Source organism: Schistocerca gregaria, chromosome X (genome assembly GCF_023897955.1).
Source record: "Schistocerca gregaria isolate iqSchGreg1 chromosome X, iqSchGreg1.2, whole genome shotgun sequence".
Lineage (NCBI taxonomy): Eukaryota > Metazoa > Arthropoda > Insecta > Orthoptera > Acrididae > Schistocerca > Schistocerca gregaria.
Window position 1 is genome coordinate 382,120,396 of NC_064931.1, and position 19,367 is coordinate 382,139,762.

General features: G+C 37.3%; 1 protein-coding gene across 1 annotated transcript in view; it reads left to right on the top strand.

Moving 5' to 3' along the window:
- The window catches only part of LOC126297751 (calcium-dependent secretion activator-like), a 1,391,877-nt gene that overhangs the window by 615,139 nt on the left and 757,371 nt on the right, over positions 1-19,367 (top strand). The window contains exon 9 of the mRNA XM_049988921.1: positions 3,743-3,912. Coding sequence (XP_049844878.1) covers positions 3,743-3,912 — 170 coding nt within the window. The remainder of the gene's footprint in view (positions 1-3,742; positions 3,913-19,367) is intronic.

Genomic DNA, 19,367 nt, shown 5'->3' on the forward strand with positions numbered 1-19,367 from the left:
CATGAAAGGAGAAAATATAAAAAAGCAGTAAATGAAGCAGGCGGAAGGGAACACAAAACAACAAAAAAACGAGATTGACAGGAAGTGCAAAATGCATAAGCAGGAATAGCTAGAGGACATATCTAAAGATTTAGAAGCATATATGGCTAAGGGAAAGATAGGTGCCACATACTGGAAAATTAAAGAGGCCTTTGGAGGAAAGAGAACCACGTGTATAAATATCAAGAGCTCAGGTTAAAAACCAGTTCTAAGCAAAGAAGGAAAATCTGAAAAGTGGAAGGAATACATAGAGGATCTATACAAGGGAGGTGTACTTGAGGGCAGTATTATATGAATGGAAGAGGACATAGATGAAGATGAGATGGTAGATATGATATTGTGAGAAGAATTTGACAGAGCACTGAAAGACCTGAGACAAAACAAGGCCCCAGGAGTATACATCATTCCGTTAGAACTACTGATAGCCTTGGGAGAACCAGCAGTGACAAAACTCTTCCATCTGGTGAGCAAGATGTATGAAACAGGTGAAATCCCCTAAGACTTCAAGAATAATATAATAATTCCAGTCCAAAGGAAAGCAAGTGCTGACTGTTGTGAATATTACTAAACTATTAGCTTAATAAATCATGGTTGCAAAATACTAACATGAATGCTTTACAGAAGAACTGAAATTTGGTAGAGGCTGACCTAAGGAAAGATCAGTATTAATTCTGGTGAAACGTAGCAGCATATGAGGCAGTACTGACCCTATGACTTCTCATAGAGGATAGGTTAAGGAAAGGTAAACATGTGTTTATAAGATTTTTAGGCTTAGAGAAAGCTTTTTACAATGTTGATTGGAATCCTTTCTTTGAAATTTTGAGGGTAGCAGAGGTAAAACACAGGGCGCAAAAGGCTATTAGAAACTTGTACAGCAACCAGATGGCAGTTACAAAACTTTGAGGGGGATGGAAGGGAAGTAATGGTTGAGAAGTGTGTGAGACAGTGTTGTAGCCTAACCCTGATGTTATTCAATCTGTACATCAAGTAAGCAGTAAGGGAAAGAAAAGAAAAATTTAGACTAGGAATTAAAGTCCGAGGAGAAGAAAAAAAAATTTGAGATTTGCCAATGATATTGTAATTCTCTCAGAGACAGCAAAGGACTTGTAAGAGCAGCTGAACAGAATGGACAAGGTCTTGAAAGGAGAATATAAGGTGAACATCAATGAAACCAAAAAAATTGTAATGCATTGTTGTAAAATTAAGTCAAGTGATGCTGATGGATATAGATTAAGAAATGAGATACTTAAGGTAGTGGATGAGTTTTTTTTTATCTGGGTATCAAAATGATTGATGATGGCTGGAGTGGACAGAATATATAATGTAGACTGGCAATGGTAAGAAAAGATGTTTATGAAGAAGAGACATTTGTTAACATCAAGTATAGATTTAAGTGTCAGGAAGTCTTTTCTGAAAGTATTTTTGTGGAGCGTAGGCATGTATGGAAGCAAAACATAGGCAATAAAATATTAGGACAAGAAGAGACTAGAAGCTTTTGGAAGGTTGTGCTACCGAAGAATGCTGAAGATTATTAGATGGTTGGATCACATAACAAATGAGAAAGTACCAAATGTAATTCAGGAGAAAAGACATTTGTGACACAACCTGACTAGAAGGAAGGATCTGATGGTAGGACATATTCTGAGACATCAAGGGTTCACCAATTTAGCATTGGGGGAAAGTGTGGTGGGCAAAAATCGCAGAGGGAGACTAAGAGATGAATACAGCAAGCAGATTCAGAAGGGTGTAGGTTGCAATAGTTACTCAGAAATGAAGAATCTTTCATGGGATAGAGTATCATGGAGAGCAGCATTGAACCAGTCTTCAGACTGAACACCACAACACAATGTCATTATGAGATTCCATATTGTTACAATTACTTGTATATTTCACAGTGTAAGTTCAGAGATTCTAATGATGCTTGCCCAATAAAACCTACTGAGTATGTTTTATGGATGTCCCAAAAAATTTAATTGTGACAGTCACTGTTTCTCTGCTATTGATTAGACAACCATAAATTATTTTTAATGGAGCTGTCACCTAAATGCACTGGATCTCAGGATTTTACACTATTGTTCAAACTGAAATTATGTTATTTCAAAACTAATGAAATTTATGTTTATTTTTAATTGATTAGAGCAAAAACCTTTCATCCACATTTCATTACTAGCTCACTCCATCCTTAGAAACACCAAATATTGTTCTGGAAATATATCTCAGTATGACTAACTAAAATGAAGTTGATACAACAATATTCAGGTCACAAGACATCCTGGTTAGTCTATCAGCACAATCTTTATTTGGCAATCATATTCATTTGGTTCAGCAACTCACAACCATTTTTTTCATATTAATATGCTCTGTTTGTTGTGATTCTGACTTAGGACTACATTGTATTTTCAATAGCTATCACAAAAGTATGAAACTTCTTGGCAGATTAAAACTGTGTGCCGGACCGAGACTCGAACTCAGGACCTTTGCCTTTCGCGGGCAACTGCTCTACCAACTGCGCTACCCAAGCACGACTCATGCCCCGTCCTTACAGTTTTACTTCTGCCAGTACCTGGCCTCCTACCTTCCAAACTTTACAGAAGCTCTCCTGCAAAACATGCAGAACTAGTACTCCTGAAAGAACAGATATTGCAGAGACATGGTTTAGCCACAGCCTAGGGGATGTTTCCTGAATGAGATTTTCACTCTGCAGCAGAGTGTGCACTGATATGAAACTTCCTGGAAGATTAAAACTGTGTGCCGGACCGAGACTCGAACTCGGAACCTTTCCTTTTGTGGTCAAGTGCTCTACCAACTGAGCTACCGAAGTACAACTTACGCCCCATCCTCACAGGTTTACTTTTGCTAGTACCTGGCCTCCTACCTTCCAAACTTTACAGAAGCTCTCCTGCTCTCCTGCTCACAAGCAAGCACACCTCAATCACACATGACTTCCAACTCCAGCACCTCAGGCTTTGTTACTGTCAACCCGCAAATCATTTCCTAATAATTTAATTCTGAGTCAATGGTTAACAGCTTTGACTATGGCAGGCATTGCAGTAATAATGTATTCTCATATTGACTACCTTATACTGCACTGTTCTCATTATGGATTCTATGCAGGCATATAAATAATGTAACTTCGGTTTGACATTCACATTCTGTGAATAGGGAACAACAGTAGTGAGTGATTAAAGGAGGCTCATCTAGCAGCTAAGGCTCAGTGTAAGTTCTGAGAGAGATTTATATGATATTAGTTGTCTTTGGCCTTTGTGGTAATGCTATAACACCAAACAAAATGTTGTTTTCTCGACAGAAATACAGCAGTATGAAGACTGTAATATAACTAAAACCACTAACACAATGAAACATACATTTTGAAGTGGATATTAAAATAATCTGACACAGATGCACAAATTTTTAGTATTATGTATTGCGAACAGTGATATGAAACTGACAATGTGATTTAATTGGCTTGCTGTTGATAAGTACTAGTTTGACACAACTGTACAATGGTGACTGCTTCATACTAAACAGTTCACTACCTTATGTAAAATGTTAATTGTGACACATCAGTGAATTTGAGCCTCCATAAATAAGTAATGAAACTAAAATTTTATTGATTTGTTTTAGATCACCTAATTTTTTCAAATAGAATTCAAGGCAACTCTGATCACAGTTAATAATGTGAAATTTTTAATTTCATTTCCAGAACAGAAAATTAATGCCAAAGTTTGTACTGAAGGAAATGGAATCTTTGTACATTGAAGAACTAAAATCTTCCATAAATTTACTTATGGCTAATTTGGAATCCTTACCTGTTTCAAAAGGTTCAATGGACTCTAAATATGGACTTCAAAAACTGAAGCGGTATAATCATAGGTATGTAGAAGTTCTTGGAATTTTTTAAGGAATTATGTAACAAATCTCGTTGGGTTTCTTGTTACAGTATCCTTTAAAATGACAAGAAAAGTTTTAACAACACATTATTTTTTGTGCTTTACAAGAATGAAAGGAATTAAAATTCTGTAATGATGAACAGTGCATCTCTTTCCTTCTAAGACTTTTGTGGAAAATATTGCAAGCTGTACTGTGGTATTATTGTTTACTTGCCATATAAATACTCAAAACTGTAACAGAGAATGGTGTGGTAGATACTTCATAATTCAAATCCTGAAATTGCCTACCATGTTTCACTGTAGTTTTGTCAAATCATCTAACCTAGAAATCATAAAAATCACAGGTTATTGTAAATCAGGAACTCTTCTGGTTACGATGTTAGTTCAACAGAAGTACTAAAATTTTTTGTTCACTGAGTAGTGCTCTCTTACATTATCTGTGTAACCAGTGAATGAGCCTTGGAGTATTTCCTGAAAGACTGACGTTTGCAGTACTAGGGCCAATCTATTAAAGTGGTCATGAACAGGTGATTTCTAATTATAGACCCATCTCCCCCAATCCTATACTCTCAACAGTTTCTTGAGAAATTACCTTACAATGGAATATTCAAATAATGTTCTGAGAAGTACCCTATAATAGCAGCTCAGCTTGTCTTCTTGTATGATGATGCAATATGTGATCTGAAAAATACAGTTCTGGTGTAACATAAACAAGGAAAAATATCCTTTTTGCATTTTCTGTGTATCACATTTAAAAAATGCCAGAACACACATAAGACTGAATTCAGAATTGTGTAATACTAAATATTGTGTGCTACAAGATTTGATGCTTGACCCACTCCTGTCCTTGATCTAAATACATGATTTAACTGCCAAAATGGAGCATTCCCTGAAATCTATGCTGTTTACTGATGGCTCTAGTATGCTGATAAGGAGTCCAAAGACATCTATAATACTAGCAAGAGAATAATGGAATTAGCTTACAACTGATTCACAGTAAACATTTTAACCCTTAATCCAAGGAAAACTTGTTTTATACAATTTCCAAGAAATAAAATTTACTTACTGGTACTAGACATAGAGAATAATGGGCACAAAGTGTAAAATTCCATATATGGAGCTCGTTACCACACAGATAGATAAAAAAATGATGTGACACTGGCATGTGAATAAGTTAACTGTAAATCTCAATGATACCTGCTTTACAATTAAGTGACTGGCTTATACAGCTGGCTCACAGTTGCAGATTTCCAGTTATATAGCAGGCTGTGAGATGGGCTGAGCAGCTATAGATTCTTCTAAGCGTTTTCTTCTTTTCTGTCAATAGATGGCATGACATGTTATATATTACTAGACATATGAGGTAGCAGTCTATTTAGTGGTGTACAGCACACTCAATTTCTTTTGATATTTTGTGAGTGATAAGCAATTGTTTTCAACGTTTTTCACCAGATTTGTAGTATCAAGCACTGCTGTACCATAAAAAGTTTCTCTCAGTCCAGGAAGTTGAAAGTCTATTGAATAAAAGAGACTGATGTTTCTGAAACTGATATTTCTGATAGGTCTGATAATGAAGACAATGTGGTAGATGATACCAATGATTACACTGAGGCAAATTAAACTGATATTGACACAGTTGTTGTAGCAACAGGTGTGAGTGTTGTTATAAATAATAAATAAATAAATAAATAAATAAATAAAAATAAAAATGTAGAAATAAGTCCTAGGGTTCAAAGTCAACTCCCTCAACAACTACTTCCTTATGTATGTACAAAAAATGGTTCATGTGTCTCTCTGGGAGACTTCAGCAGCAGAAACAAATAGATATGCAGCAGATTGTTATAAAAACTGTCCTATTTCGAAATCAAACAGTGCTAGGTTTCCAACTACATACAATGAAATTCAAGCACATTTTACTTTGTGTATTCTTATGGCACAGGTGATGAAGTCAGCACTTCAATTATACTGTTCCACAAAAAAAAATCAATCAATTCTTCTTTCTTTTCTGACATAATGCCATATAGAAGAATCTTACATATTTCTGGGCTCTTTCATTTTGTAAATAATAGAAATGCTGAGTCTGTTGCAACCTGTTACTGACGAACTTGAACGAAATTTCCAAAGCATTTATTATCTTGGAGAAGATATTGCAAGGGATGAATTCCTCATGAAATTCAGAGGTAGATATTGCTACACCCACAGGCACATTTTCTTAGTAATTTCCTTAAAATTTGTCAGTCAAATAGTGGCTCCTGTTCAGGATTTGTTATTTATACAGTAAAGAAAACCTGACCCAAGTAGTAAGGAAATCCTGATTTGCTAAGCTTCTGTTATGTACCTCGTGCAACTGTTTTTGGACAATGGTCAAACAGGACATAGTGACAACTGGTACACTTCCCCATAACTGATTGTAGGGCTCACTGACTGGAGCAAAAGTGCCATAGAGACTGTTAGATCCACAGGGTGGAATAAGCCAGACCATTTCCAAAATTCTGAACTCATAAGGAAGAGATTCTTGTGTTATTTTCTCACAAGCTCATGACTCTGAAGTGAATGGATAAAAATGGATAAATATTCTGTCCACTATCCATACAGATGTCAGTATGACCACAACAGGAAAATCTGATAGGAAAGCTAAAACCCCAGTCCAGAAGCCCCATGCAATTTTACAATACAATAATTCAATGAACACAGTTGACGTACAGGACCAACTGTTGTCATCTTTCCTTTCAATGGGAAGGTATTCCAAAGGAGATGAGAGATTTTCTTTTACCTGATGGGCAGCGGGTTTTTCAATTCACTTGTCCTACTAAATAAAGTGACAGGAACAAAATCTTGTTTCACTCTATTTAGAGTTCAAATGGCTGATGTCATAATAGAGCATGTCACTCTGCCAGACTACCTAGACCCGGACAGCCGCAATCTGGAATTTCCCCTGTTAGACTGCAAGTAGAAAATTGAGCAAATTTTGTTATATTTATCCCCCCAATCCCTTCAAGGAAACACCCTCTAGAAACTGTGTAGTGTTCAAAGCAAGAAAGAAGAAAAGTGACACACAGGATGAGTGTGAGAAATGTCATGTGGTGTTGCTCACACCTGGATATGCCACACCAACAAAAACTTTTAAAACAGTATTATTTCCCTCCTCATCACTTCAATAAGTAGTAATATAAGATTTATAAAGAATTCCAAAAAGGAAATATATAATTTTGAAAAAAAATGTTTAAGACAATGCTGATTTTTGTAAATTTAAATGGTAAATATCAGGCTGACTATGGGAAAAAATATTAATAAGTCAGTGTCTCAAAAATCTTTCTCATTGTGTTGATCTGGTAACAGGTTTCTGAGATAACTTTATTGTCCAATGCAGCTAAGGGAAAGAAAGTATTTATCCCACAGAAACATGTACTACGACATGTATATAAAGTTGATAACTGAATATCCTCCAGAAACCTCTTCAGAGACATACAGCTTCTTACACTTAGGTATCAACATGCATATATATTTGTGGTTAGTGATGAAAATGACTGGAGAATGAGTCATGAAATTCACAGCTACAGGACCAGAATGTAAAAGCAATTGTCAAATAGAATATGCGTCCATATCTAGAATTCAGAGTGGAGTCTATAACAGGCTACTACCAGACATCATCCAGAAAACTGAAAATCTCCAGGTATTTGAACAAAATTAAAAGGATGCTTCATTAGCCACTTCTGGTACAATTTCTTAAAATATTTACATTCAGTTATGTAAATTATACACTCCTGGAAATTGAAATAAGAACACCGTGAATTCATTGTCCCAGGAAGGGGAAACTTTATTGACACATTCCTGGGGTCAGATACATCACATGATCACACTGACAGAACCACAGGCACATAGACACAGGCAACAGAGCATGCACAATGTCGGCACTAGCACAGTGTATATCCACCTTTCGCAGCAATGCAGGCTGCTATTCTTCCATGGAGATGATCGTAGAGATGCTACATGTAGTCCTGTGGAACGGCTTGCCATGCCATTTCCACCTGGCCCCTCAGTTGGACCAGCGTTCGTTCTGGACGTGCAGACCGCGTGAGATGACGCTTCATCCAGTCCCAAACATGCTCAATGGGGGACAGATCCGGAGACCTTGCTGGCCATGGTAGTTGACTTACACCTTCTAGAGCACGTTGGGTGGCACGGGATACATGCGGACGTGCATTGTACTGTTGGAACAGCAAGTTCCCTTGCCGGTCTAGGAATGGTAGAACGATGGGTTCGATGACAGTTTGGATGTACCGTGCACTATTCAGTGTCCCCTCGACGATCACCAGAGGTGTACGGCCAGTGTAGGAGATTGCTACCAACACCATGATGCCAGGTGTTGGCCCTGTGTGCCTCGGTCGTATGCAGTCCTGATTGTGGCGCTCACCTGCACGGCGCCAAACACGCATACGACCATCAATGGCACCAAGGCAGAAGCGACTCTCATTGCTGAAGACGACACGTCTCCATTCGTCCCTCCATTCGTGCCTGTCGCGACACCACTGGAGGCGGGCTGCACGATGTTGGGGCGTGAGCGGAAGACGGCCTAACGGTGTGCGGGACCATAGCCCAGCTTCATGGAGACGGTTGCGAATGGTCCTCGTCGATACCCCAGGAGCAACAGTGTCCCTAATTTGCTGGGAAGTGGCGGTGCGGTCCCCTACGGCACTGCATAGGATCCTACGGTCTTGGCGTGCATCCGTGCATCGCTGCCGTCCGGTCACAGGTCGACGGGCACGTGCACCTTCCGCCGACCACTGGCGACAACATCGATGTACTGTGGAGACCTCACGCCCCACGTGTTGAGCAATTCGGCGGTACGTCCACCCGGCCTCCCGCATGCCCACTATACGCCCTCACTCAAAGTTCGTCAACTGCACATACGGTTCACGTCCACGCTGTCGTGGCATGCTACCAGTGTTAAAGACTGCGATGGAGCTCCGTATGCCACGGCAAACTGGCTGACACTGACGGCGGCGGTGCACAAATGCTGCGCAGCTGGCGCCATTCGACGGCCAACACCGCGGTTCCTGGTGTGTCCGCTGTGCCGTGCGTGTGATCATTGCTTGTACAGCCCTCTCGCAGTGTCCGGAGCAAGTATGGTGGGTCTGACACACCGGTGTCAATGTGTTCTTTTTTCCATTTCAAGGAGTGTATATAACTCTAATTGTTATATCAAACAGAGTTTGTCATTTCCCATGGGTTAGATTTACAGCTGATAGTGGTCTGTGTTAAATTATGTAAATACTTTAAAGTATAACATAAAGACAGCACTGTAGTAATATATGAGGAGGAGCAGTGGCATTTTTCAGAGTACCTTTTTTTGCGTAATATTCATGACAATATATAGAGCAATGTAGAAATAATTTCCATGATTATCAATATTCATAGATGATTGATACTTTTAATTTTTGCTAGAATACTGTACAATAGTAATCTAAAGTGACTGCTTCCACCTATTAATGTATAATGTAAGTCATTCCACATCCCAAAGGTTCTTTTTCATACTGAGATCAATTAAACACAGTTTAAGACCATGTAATGCCATCATGAATTCCATCACAGCTTCACTTTTGTGAGTCCCCCACTCCTACTTTTCCAAACTTCACAAAAGCTCTCCTGCATACATATGCAGAGTGAAATATTCATTCTGGAGTAATGTTCTAGGCTGTGGTAAAGTCATTTCCCCACAATATCCTTTTTGAGGAATTCTAGTCCACAAAATATGCAGGAGGATTTCTGGTGAAGTTTGGAAAGCAGCAGAGAAAAACATGAACCTGTTAACCCAGATTATAAATTGTCCTTGGATGCATTAGTCAGTAAGAGCATTATCCACAAAAGCAATATCCTGCTTTGAGTGCCAGTCTGGCACTCATTTCTAATCTGCCAGTTAGGTGCAGTTCTGACAAATATTCTGTGTGCAGATGGCTAGGCATCTAATCATTGTAAAGGGCAGCTATTTCACTGGGAGTGATAAAATGCTGCATCACATTTTATTATTGGACTTCAGTTACTACGGGCAGTTGCACAATACTTGGTGATGTAGGATCTTCGCCAATGGCCTTGCTGCGGTGGTAACACTGATTCCCGTCAGATCATTGAAGTTAAGTGCTGTTGGGCTGGGCTAGAACTTGGATGGGTGACTATCCAGTCTGCTGAGTGCTGTTGGGAAGTGGGTGCACCCAGCACTTGTGAGGCAAACTCAGGAGCAATTTTTTTAGAATTATGTGCTATTGTTTGGTTTATATAAAATACTATCTTTTGGTCCCTCCGAATCTATCACTCTGATGTAAAAGAAGGTAAATACTCTAGTCTTAGATTTAAACCAGTGTTAGTGAATATAGGCATTTAATCCAAATAAAAAAGATGGTAGGGCTTATTGCTGAAAGCAAAGGTCATTCTACTGGTTTACTAAACATACATCATATCCATATTGCAAGCTATTTGGTTAGTTATTTTAAATATAATTTGTGTAAATATGAATTATTCCTGAACTGATTCTTGAGATAAACTTAATTGAAAAGTGCACATGGTCTGGTAAAATTGTTAGTACTAAATATCAGTTACTTGTACACAGTTATCTGGGCCAGTAATGTGCTTAAATTACCTTTTTAATCAAGTTTATCCAGTGCAATTAATATTAAATCATTCTTGTGATGGTTGTTATTCTGTGCAAAATCTTCCTGTTCCACTCATATGATTTTGTCAGTGGTATTTTACTTGCTACTTAAAAGTATGATGTATGCTGAATAATAAATTACCTTAAAGACAAAAGTTATCTGAAATGTGCAAACTTCAGTTTCATCCTGAAACTGATTAGAAATATAAGTTACTTTTGTCAGTTTGGAAACACTGTTAATTTTGGAAAACTGACTGAATCACTGCCTCACAGATGGAGGTGTAGCTTTTACAGAATCTTTGCGTACAGATTATTAAATTTAGATGCACTATTGCATCTGACAACATGGCAAATGAAAACAAATTGTGGAGATCTATTATGGAACACCAAAGTCGGTTATGCATATCAGTTCTCTGTTAACTATTGCACCTGACAACATGGAAAATGAAAACAAATTGTGAAGATTGATTATGGAACACTAAAGTCGGTTATGCCTATCAGTTCTGTGTTAACATCTTTCATAGTTCCTCGCCCATATCTGCTTCATAAAGTTACACCAGTGGCGTTCAAACTTTTCCCCCTCTAATTAATTTCCAAATTATGTCACTGAAGTTATTTTTTATGTTGAAACATTTGTAGTCTGCTACAGTTCTACACTGGTATTGTTATATGATGTAATTAAGGGATTTGTCAAGAGTTGCTCCACTGTTATGCATTTTCTAGAAATTCACTGCAGTCCTCTGTGTAATTTGATTTCTATTGTTAACTGCCTATTGGAAAAATTCTAACTGCCAAGCAAAATCAAATGCAAGTATAGGCACAAAGTCACATAAACAATAAATGTAACATAATGGGTTCGTTAATCTGGAGAAAAAGATTAATTCATGAAATCACCCAGAACACTGTAACACTTAACATAATGCTAGAGAATATGAAAGATGACTTTGAAATGAAATGCTATGCACAATCAATGTCTTTCTTTTTTATATTCTCCTGTTTATAAATCAACAAATCTCTCAACTGTTTTGACTATACAGGTTGGCACAATAGTTGTAGTGCAAGGCTCATGATAAGAAAGAGTGAGCTTCAGATCTCAACATGGCCATTCTGCAACAGGATCTCAGTGCTTATCCAATCTTCAACTGAACTTCAGACAAATTTCTTTGTAAACACCACAATGGATTGAATTTTTTGTCCTTGTTCGAACTGATGTTTTGATCAGCCTCTAATTATCTCATTCTCTATGTAGCAACAACTTGTATTTGTTCTTCTTTCAGCTGTTATCAACACTCTTAACATTGAGATCACTGATCTTCTGATCAGAGTTCAAGATGAATTAAGAAATTTAAGTACTGGCACTAAATGGGAGAAGCATTATCATGAGAATTGAAACTGCTGATCACATTACATTTGTTTTGTAAAGCTGAGATTCTTATTCATCTCTACATTATCCATATTATGTACCAAACTCAACAGTTGGTCAGTTTCATCCAGATACTTGGATGTCATCAATTAGGAGAGCTTCTTTCCTATGATTTTTAGATGTAAATCCTTTTTGCTTTGTAAATATTAACTTTTGTATTTTCTGTTTTTTTGCCATTAACTCCACGATGTATTTTTTGAGTAACATCTTTGTTTTCTCAGCCATGCTTCTACTGAAGCTGGCTATTTCTTAAGTTAGATTAAGATTGGCTTCATATTGATGTCAGACAATTTACATCATTTTTCAAATTGCAGATATGGATCTTTATTAACCTAATTACTTTCCGGAATATTTTTTCCTCATTAACACTGGCATCATAAATTCTTTGGGTTAACGTTTCAAAGGAAGTCTCTACTGTTGATGCATCTCATTTTATTGTTGTAATGATTATCACTGACATACTGCATGCATGTATTTATTGCAAAACTGGCAATAAGCCAACAGTTTTCTCAATCGTTCACTTCATGTCACATTTATTGAAATGACACTTAACTCATCTTACAGTTTCATGTCATAAAAGTTAAAAGTATCTGAAAGTGAATAGTTTTGCCAACAACTTTCCCCACAGCATGCTGCACATTTTTGGTGGCTGGGAGCACAGTTTCTTATCTTAGTTTCACAACACAACGTGATGTCTCCATGTAAGTAAGGCCAAATGCAGTGTTTGAGTTTGGTGAAATTTGTTACAGCATAAGGTCCAAACACAGATTTACAGTACTATGCAACTGCAAAAGGTCACATAGTAAGGTCATGTGAGCAGCCTTTGTATTGGAGTAGTACATATGTAGAATGCAACTATACAATATGTGTTGGATAGCTATTACTTGTCTCATATGAAAGAAATACTCTTGGTTAAAAAGAATATTATGTTCACAGCTGCAACATCTGAGAAGGTGTGTGTGTTTAAAGTATGAATCATCTCTAAGTTCATAAATAATTTTTTATTTCAGTTACAGCTCACTAAGTTGTATTTTATTTGTCACCCACTCAGCTACAGTAATTTTATTTGGTTACCACCAACATAGTTTCCAGCATAAATTTATATATCTTGAAGTTGTACACCATGTATACTACTCTAGTGTCATGTTTCACATTATATAATTATCTATTAAGATTAAATCATATTAAAATTTCAACTTACTGAAAATTGTTGGCTTTTTGAAGATCTAATTATAAATAATTATTTCACTAAATCTTTTGGGACTGTTCCCTTTTCTTCATATATTGTGAAGAGAATATGATGATTTACATGAAATAAGTCTAGAGTGGCCACAAAAACACAGTTGTTCAGTCCACACAGGCTGCTGTCTATGCAGATGAGAGTAGGACAGACATGAAGCTCAACATCCAGTCACTGTAGACACACCAGTTCTAGTAGACATTGTAAAATTACTCACTGTTCTTTCAGTATGAAACAAACCATTTATAACACACATAAATGAAACCAAATCACACTCTCTTAACACCCACACAAACATACAGTACAGTCACATTAATGTGACCACCACGTATGTCTGTCATCAGTGTGCCATAATCACTCTGAGATGAGAGGCAGAAGCATTAGGAGTACGGGGTATATTATGCTTATTGTCATAATGCAGCAATAGAGCAGTTTATCTGGTGTCGAAAACATCACAATCTTTGATATTCAGGCCAATGTAGGTAAGTTTGTAAACTGTTCACATGCTCCTGTGGTTAAAACATACCATGGATTGAAAATCAGGTGCTAGGCGACTGTGATACATCGTGGGCTATAGGTGATAGAGGTCAATGATGGCTGTGGAGAGGTGTATGGGCAACTATATGTGTAACTGTTGACCAACTAATTGCTCAGATGGACCAAGGGGCATCCAACAGTGTCTCCTCAATGACCGTTTAGTGAACATTGCTGCATGTGGGCCTCTGCACCAGGTGACTGGTTCATGCAGCAATGCTGACTGCTGTTCATCAGCAACGAAGGTTGGAATTAGCACACTTGTCTTGCAATTGGACATCCACTAAATGTCTACAGGTTAACTTTTCAGATTAATCACATTTTATTCTCCATGTTACACATAGCTATTGGTGTGTGCAGTATATAACATCTGAAAGCAAACACCCTGCAACCAGCATTGAGCTTTATGGTCTGGGGAATGTTTTCATGTCATTACCAGAATGATCTCATCATTCTGGAAGGCACAGTGGATCAACCCAAGTACGCATCTATCCTTGGGACCATGTCCATCCCTACATGAGTTTGTTCCCTATCATAAGGATAGCAATGGACCCAAAAGTAAGGTCATGAGTCCCATCATATTAGGGAAAGGTGGGCTAGGAAGTTGGCCATGCCCTTTCAAAAGAACCATCCCAGCATTAGCCTGAACTGAAGTGATGTAAAGAAATCACAGAAAACCTTAATCAGGATGGTTTGATGCAGGATTGAACTGTCATCTGAATGTGAGTCCAGTGTGATAACCACTGCAACACATAACTCAGTAATAATTTTGTTGCCTTTGGCTGTATTAATCTATCAGTATTACAATTTTAGTTTTCTGTTACTTTAAATGTTCCTATGTAAGTGTCAAAAATTTCTTTAATTCACCATGAGGAAGTCTTCCACTTTAAATGGTGTTATGCTCTCTGATCTATCACATATCTAGTATTTCATCTCTCCCAGTTCCTCAAAGTATTCGTGACAATTTCCTCTTTTCCTTGTAGTGTCATAGATTTACACACAGGATACTCAGTACGTTGAGAAACAAACTTGCAGCTTTTTGTTAATATTACCTCACCTGGGGAAAAACAATATATGAATGCCTCAAACCTACAAATGTACTCAATCCAGTTTGCAAGGATCTTACTACAGTATGTTCTGCATAGTCTCCCAATTTTTCTCATTATCTTTCAGCTACCTTACTGGAAATGTATATTGGTGTCAAAATATATTTAAACTCCCCAAAGTCAATAAGTAAAGTAAAAATAGACTCATTATCTGAAAGAACCATCTTCTGAAGGCCAACTTTAGGGAAATAGTTTCCTGTGGCTTTATACGTAATTTGTTTGGTTGTGGCTTTCTTCATATGGTTTCTTTTATAAATTTGAAGAAAATGTCAACCATGACAAAAATGTAGCAAAATCCACCTGTAGTTATAGGAGAACATCCATAAAAATCTACAGCTATGAGATCTAACTGTTTATTTGGCATTGCAGGTTTTTCTAAATGATTAATGGAAAATCTCATATAAAGATGTGAAACAAATACTAACAAAGAGATAGAGGGGCTGGCCAGTACTTACCTCAGCTCAGTACAGCCGATAGATACACAAAAAACAGAACCGAAAATTTACGTTCCTAGCTTTCGGAACAAATGTTCCTTCATCAGGGAGGAGACAGCTTAAAGAAAGGGAAGAAGGGAAGGTAGATTCAGTTACTCACAACCCAGGTTATGAAGCAACAGGGAAAGGAAAACTGGGAGGGTAGCAAGGATGAAGGCATGGTTGTCAGAGGGAAGCCAAAGATATTCTACTGTAAGTACTGTGCCAGCTTCAAACCAAAGAAGATGGATACAGAAGTAAAGAGGTATATAGTATAAAGATAAGCACAACAATGTAGGATGAAAAGATGTGTGAATGGCTAAAGAGGAAAGGGAAAGAGGAGAAGACTGAAGAGTAAATAGGAGTGAGGTTGTTTAATGTAGGTTCAGTCCAGGGGGATGGCGGGATGAAAGGATGTGTTGGAGTGCAAGATCCCATCTCCACAGTTCAGAGGGACTGGAGTTGGGTGGGAGAAGCCAAATGGCACATACAGTGTAGCAGGTTCCTAGGTCCCTAGAATAATGCTGGAGGGCATGCTCCGCTACTGGGTATTGGACATCTCCTAGGCGGACAGTTCGTCTGTGTCCGTTCATGCGCTCAGCCAGTTTAGTTGTTGTCATACCGATGTAAAAGGCTGTACAGTGCAGGCATGTCAGTTGATAAATGACATGTGTAGTTTCACACGTGGCTCTGCCTTGAATTGGGTATGTTTTACCAGGAGCGGGGCTGGAGTAGGTGGTTTTGGGGGGATGCATGGGGCAGGTTTTGCAGTGGGGTTGGGCACAGGGGTAGGAACCGCTGGGTAGAGAAGGTAGTCTAAGAATATTGTAGGGTTTAACAAGGATGTTACGGAGGTTAGGGGGGTGACGAAAGGCAACTCTGGGTGGTATGAGGAGAATTTTGTCAAGGGATGATCTCATTTCAGGGTCTGACTTGAGAAAGTCATATCAATAACCTGACCAGTGCTTTCCTCTCCCGCAGCTGTCCTGCAGACCTTGATGTATTTTATCTCATAATTGAACAGTTGAAGAAACATGATCCCTCTAGTTAATGCTGTGGACTAACTTACACTCTTGTAAATAATTAAATGCTTTATGGTCAGAATATACAAACACTTTGTGACTCAATAATATGTTTTGATGTTTTTGTAACATCGTGCTAGCATAAACAACAGACCTGTATTCAGACTTTTCCATCTGCTACCCTTTCCTGAAACAGATTGGCACCAAACCCAGTATCATTGCTCTGTATTGTTAAAGAGGAAGGAAGTAACAAACCTGGGTCATATAACATCTGAATTTGACAAAGTTGGTTCTCAATTTCATCAAAATTATTTTGACACTCTTTTCTCCACTGCAATATTGGGTTTTTCTTCAGCATGTTACTTCAGCTCAATGCATTCAAGACTTGACTACAAACTCTTGTGTCTATAAAACTGACATAATCCAAAGTAAGTATTTAATCTTTTTTGTTTCTGGGAGGTGGTATTATGTACTAGACTCTATTTTGTCTCTTTCTGGTAAAAATCCACCAAAAATTTAAACTCCTTCACACCAAATTTACATTTTTCTTATTACAATATCACTCTCCTTCTATTAATTTTAAACACACTTCCTTTAATAATCAAATTTGTTCATCCAGAGTTTTACTAGCAATCAAGATGTCATATTCATCTACACTGTTAATCTGCACTCATATTGTTGACAAAAAAAGAAAAACTAAAGTTGTAATGATTTCAAAAGCTGAAACATTCAACCAAAAGGAAAAACACAGTATTGGTAGCATTTACCTCAATATAAAATGGAATGTGTTTTTTGGATTCTCCGACTAGAGGGATATGACGAAAAATTGAAGTTATTACCAAGTTCACCATAAATATTAAAAATTTAAATTTATGCAAAAGTTCACCAATACTGCCAGGATGGTTATTATCATTACATAAAAATATTTTTAAAAACTTTTGAGTGAAGGACTAAGCTTACACCTTCATCTTTGATAAAAAATTTCTCAAGTGGTCATCCAAATGGTGGCATCCTCTTGTCACAATGTTTCAATGAAGATGGGTACAAAACTCATTGACATATAGTGACAGGACAATGCCACCACTTAGCTGATCACCTGACAAGATTTTATCATTGGAAAACGCCAAGAAAGCCTTCAATCACATTTATCTCCATCTCTTTTGGAAGCAACAGCTAATGGATTGTAATAGTCCCTACAACTTCTCTTTATAATTCCCCAACCTTCCACCTTTTGAACATCGCTTTCCACAGTTTGTCTCTTTCCAAATGGGACACCAAGTAAAATGGTTTATGAGATTTCAGTTTTAATTTACATTCATAATTTTTTACTTTATCAGGATTATCATTAAAAACTTTATGAAATGCGAAGAGCAATTTCTTTAAATTAGCTTTTTGATTAAGATATAATTTTATAGCCTCCTCCACTTTCCAATTTACTAGTTCTTCGTAAACCTCATTCTATGGGTAAGCCACAGACATTTCTTCAGAATAATATCCTCCATCAATATGTCATGGTGGTTCCCAATGTTCTCGCATGTATGAACACAATTTATGATGGTAAGCTTGCTTTCTCATTAGATCAGTAACTATTATTCTCATCCCATCTCAATCAAAAATTGCTCTGAGGTTCAGAATCTGGCCCATAACTAGAATAAAACTTTTGATTAAGTCAGTAATAACCAGGCAACCATGTTCAAACTTTACACCATAAAATTTGAATATTAATAACACTTGACTTTTCACCTCTTTCTTACAACTTCCTGCATGTCCCTTTACTTAGACACCTAGAACAAGCATTTCCACAAAATCTTTTCCATCTCCAGTTTGGTTTCTGAATATCTCTGCAGTCTGGAGATAAGGACTACATACATAAATTAAGCATTTTCCTTCCATTCCTCAGTCTTCCCATTAATATATGGACAATGTAACTGATTACATTCCCTTTCCCCTTCACTATTTTCATACAGTAAATCATGGTCAATCTCTTTCAATCCCATTTGCTTAAAATTTTTGTGTTTCAAATTTTTTCCTTTCCAGTTATTAATACATCCATAATTGCACTAAGATTCCCATTTTGCCCTTAATAAATTTTTGATTCCTTCCACCAATATTGCTACAAGTTTTCAAATTTTTTTACAAGGTTCTTAAAAACTGTACCATGCTTTTATTATCATAATAGTTCCAAAGATTTCTTAAAAATGTTTCCCCTCTTTCCTCCAGCATCAGTTTCAAAATTGTCATCTAATCCCCAAGTAATCAGTGACTTTTGACACTTACAGATGACATTTAATTTCATGTACTTTGTTACTGACATCATTATGTTTTTCCTTTTCAACATCAGAAACATTTTCCACACTATTTTACATATTGAGGTTTGCAAAGTCTCCACCCCAATTTCTCTCTCTCTCCCATATCCATTATAGTACCTTTCCTTTCCATCATTCTGATGATCATGTCTGTAGTTTCCACATTATTTTCCTGCCTGATTGAGACTCTTATTACATTCCCACTGACTGTCCAAAATTAGGTCTGTTCTCTCTCTTTAAAGCTCTGGCTATTTAATTTATATCTTCCAGACAATGATCTGTGGAGTCATCTAGTCCAGATATGAATCCCCATGGTAATCCTCCAGGAACTCTTTCTTAAATCATTGATTTGGGTCAGTTCATCAAAATGCTTTATCAAATGAAATAATTTTTAATTTATTTGCATAAAAAATTTCATGTGGTCTCTGCCTTCTCTACAATTTGGGCCACTTAAAAACTAACTTTTAATTTTGACTTGTTCTGACACTGACCAGAATTTATTTACAAAACTTTTTACAAATTCAAAAACGTCATCTTCAAATTTGAATTTTGATTTACCTAGGTTAGTGGCCCCCATTCTTCAAACTTCAAACTTAACAAATTAAGAGATTCCATCTTTAAGTTCTCTGTCATATCAGCTACAAAATTGCTTGGCAGTGTTGGATAATATTGACATGATGCAGCTCAC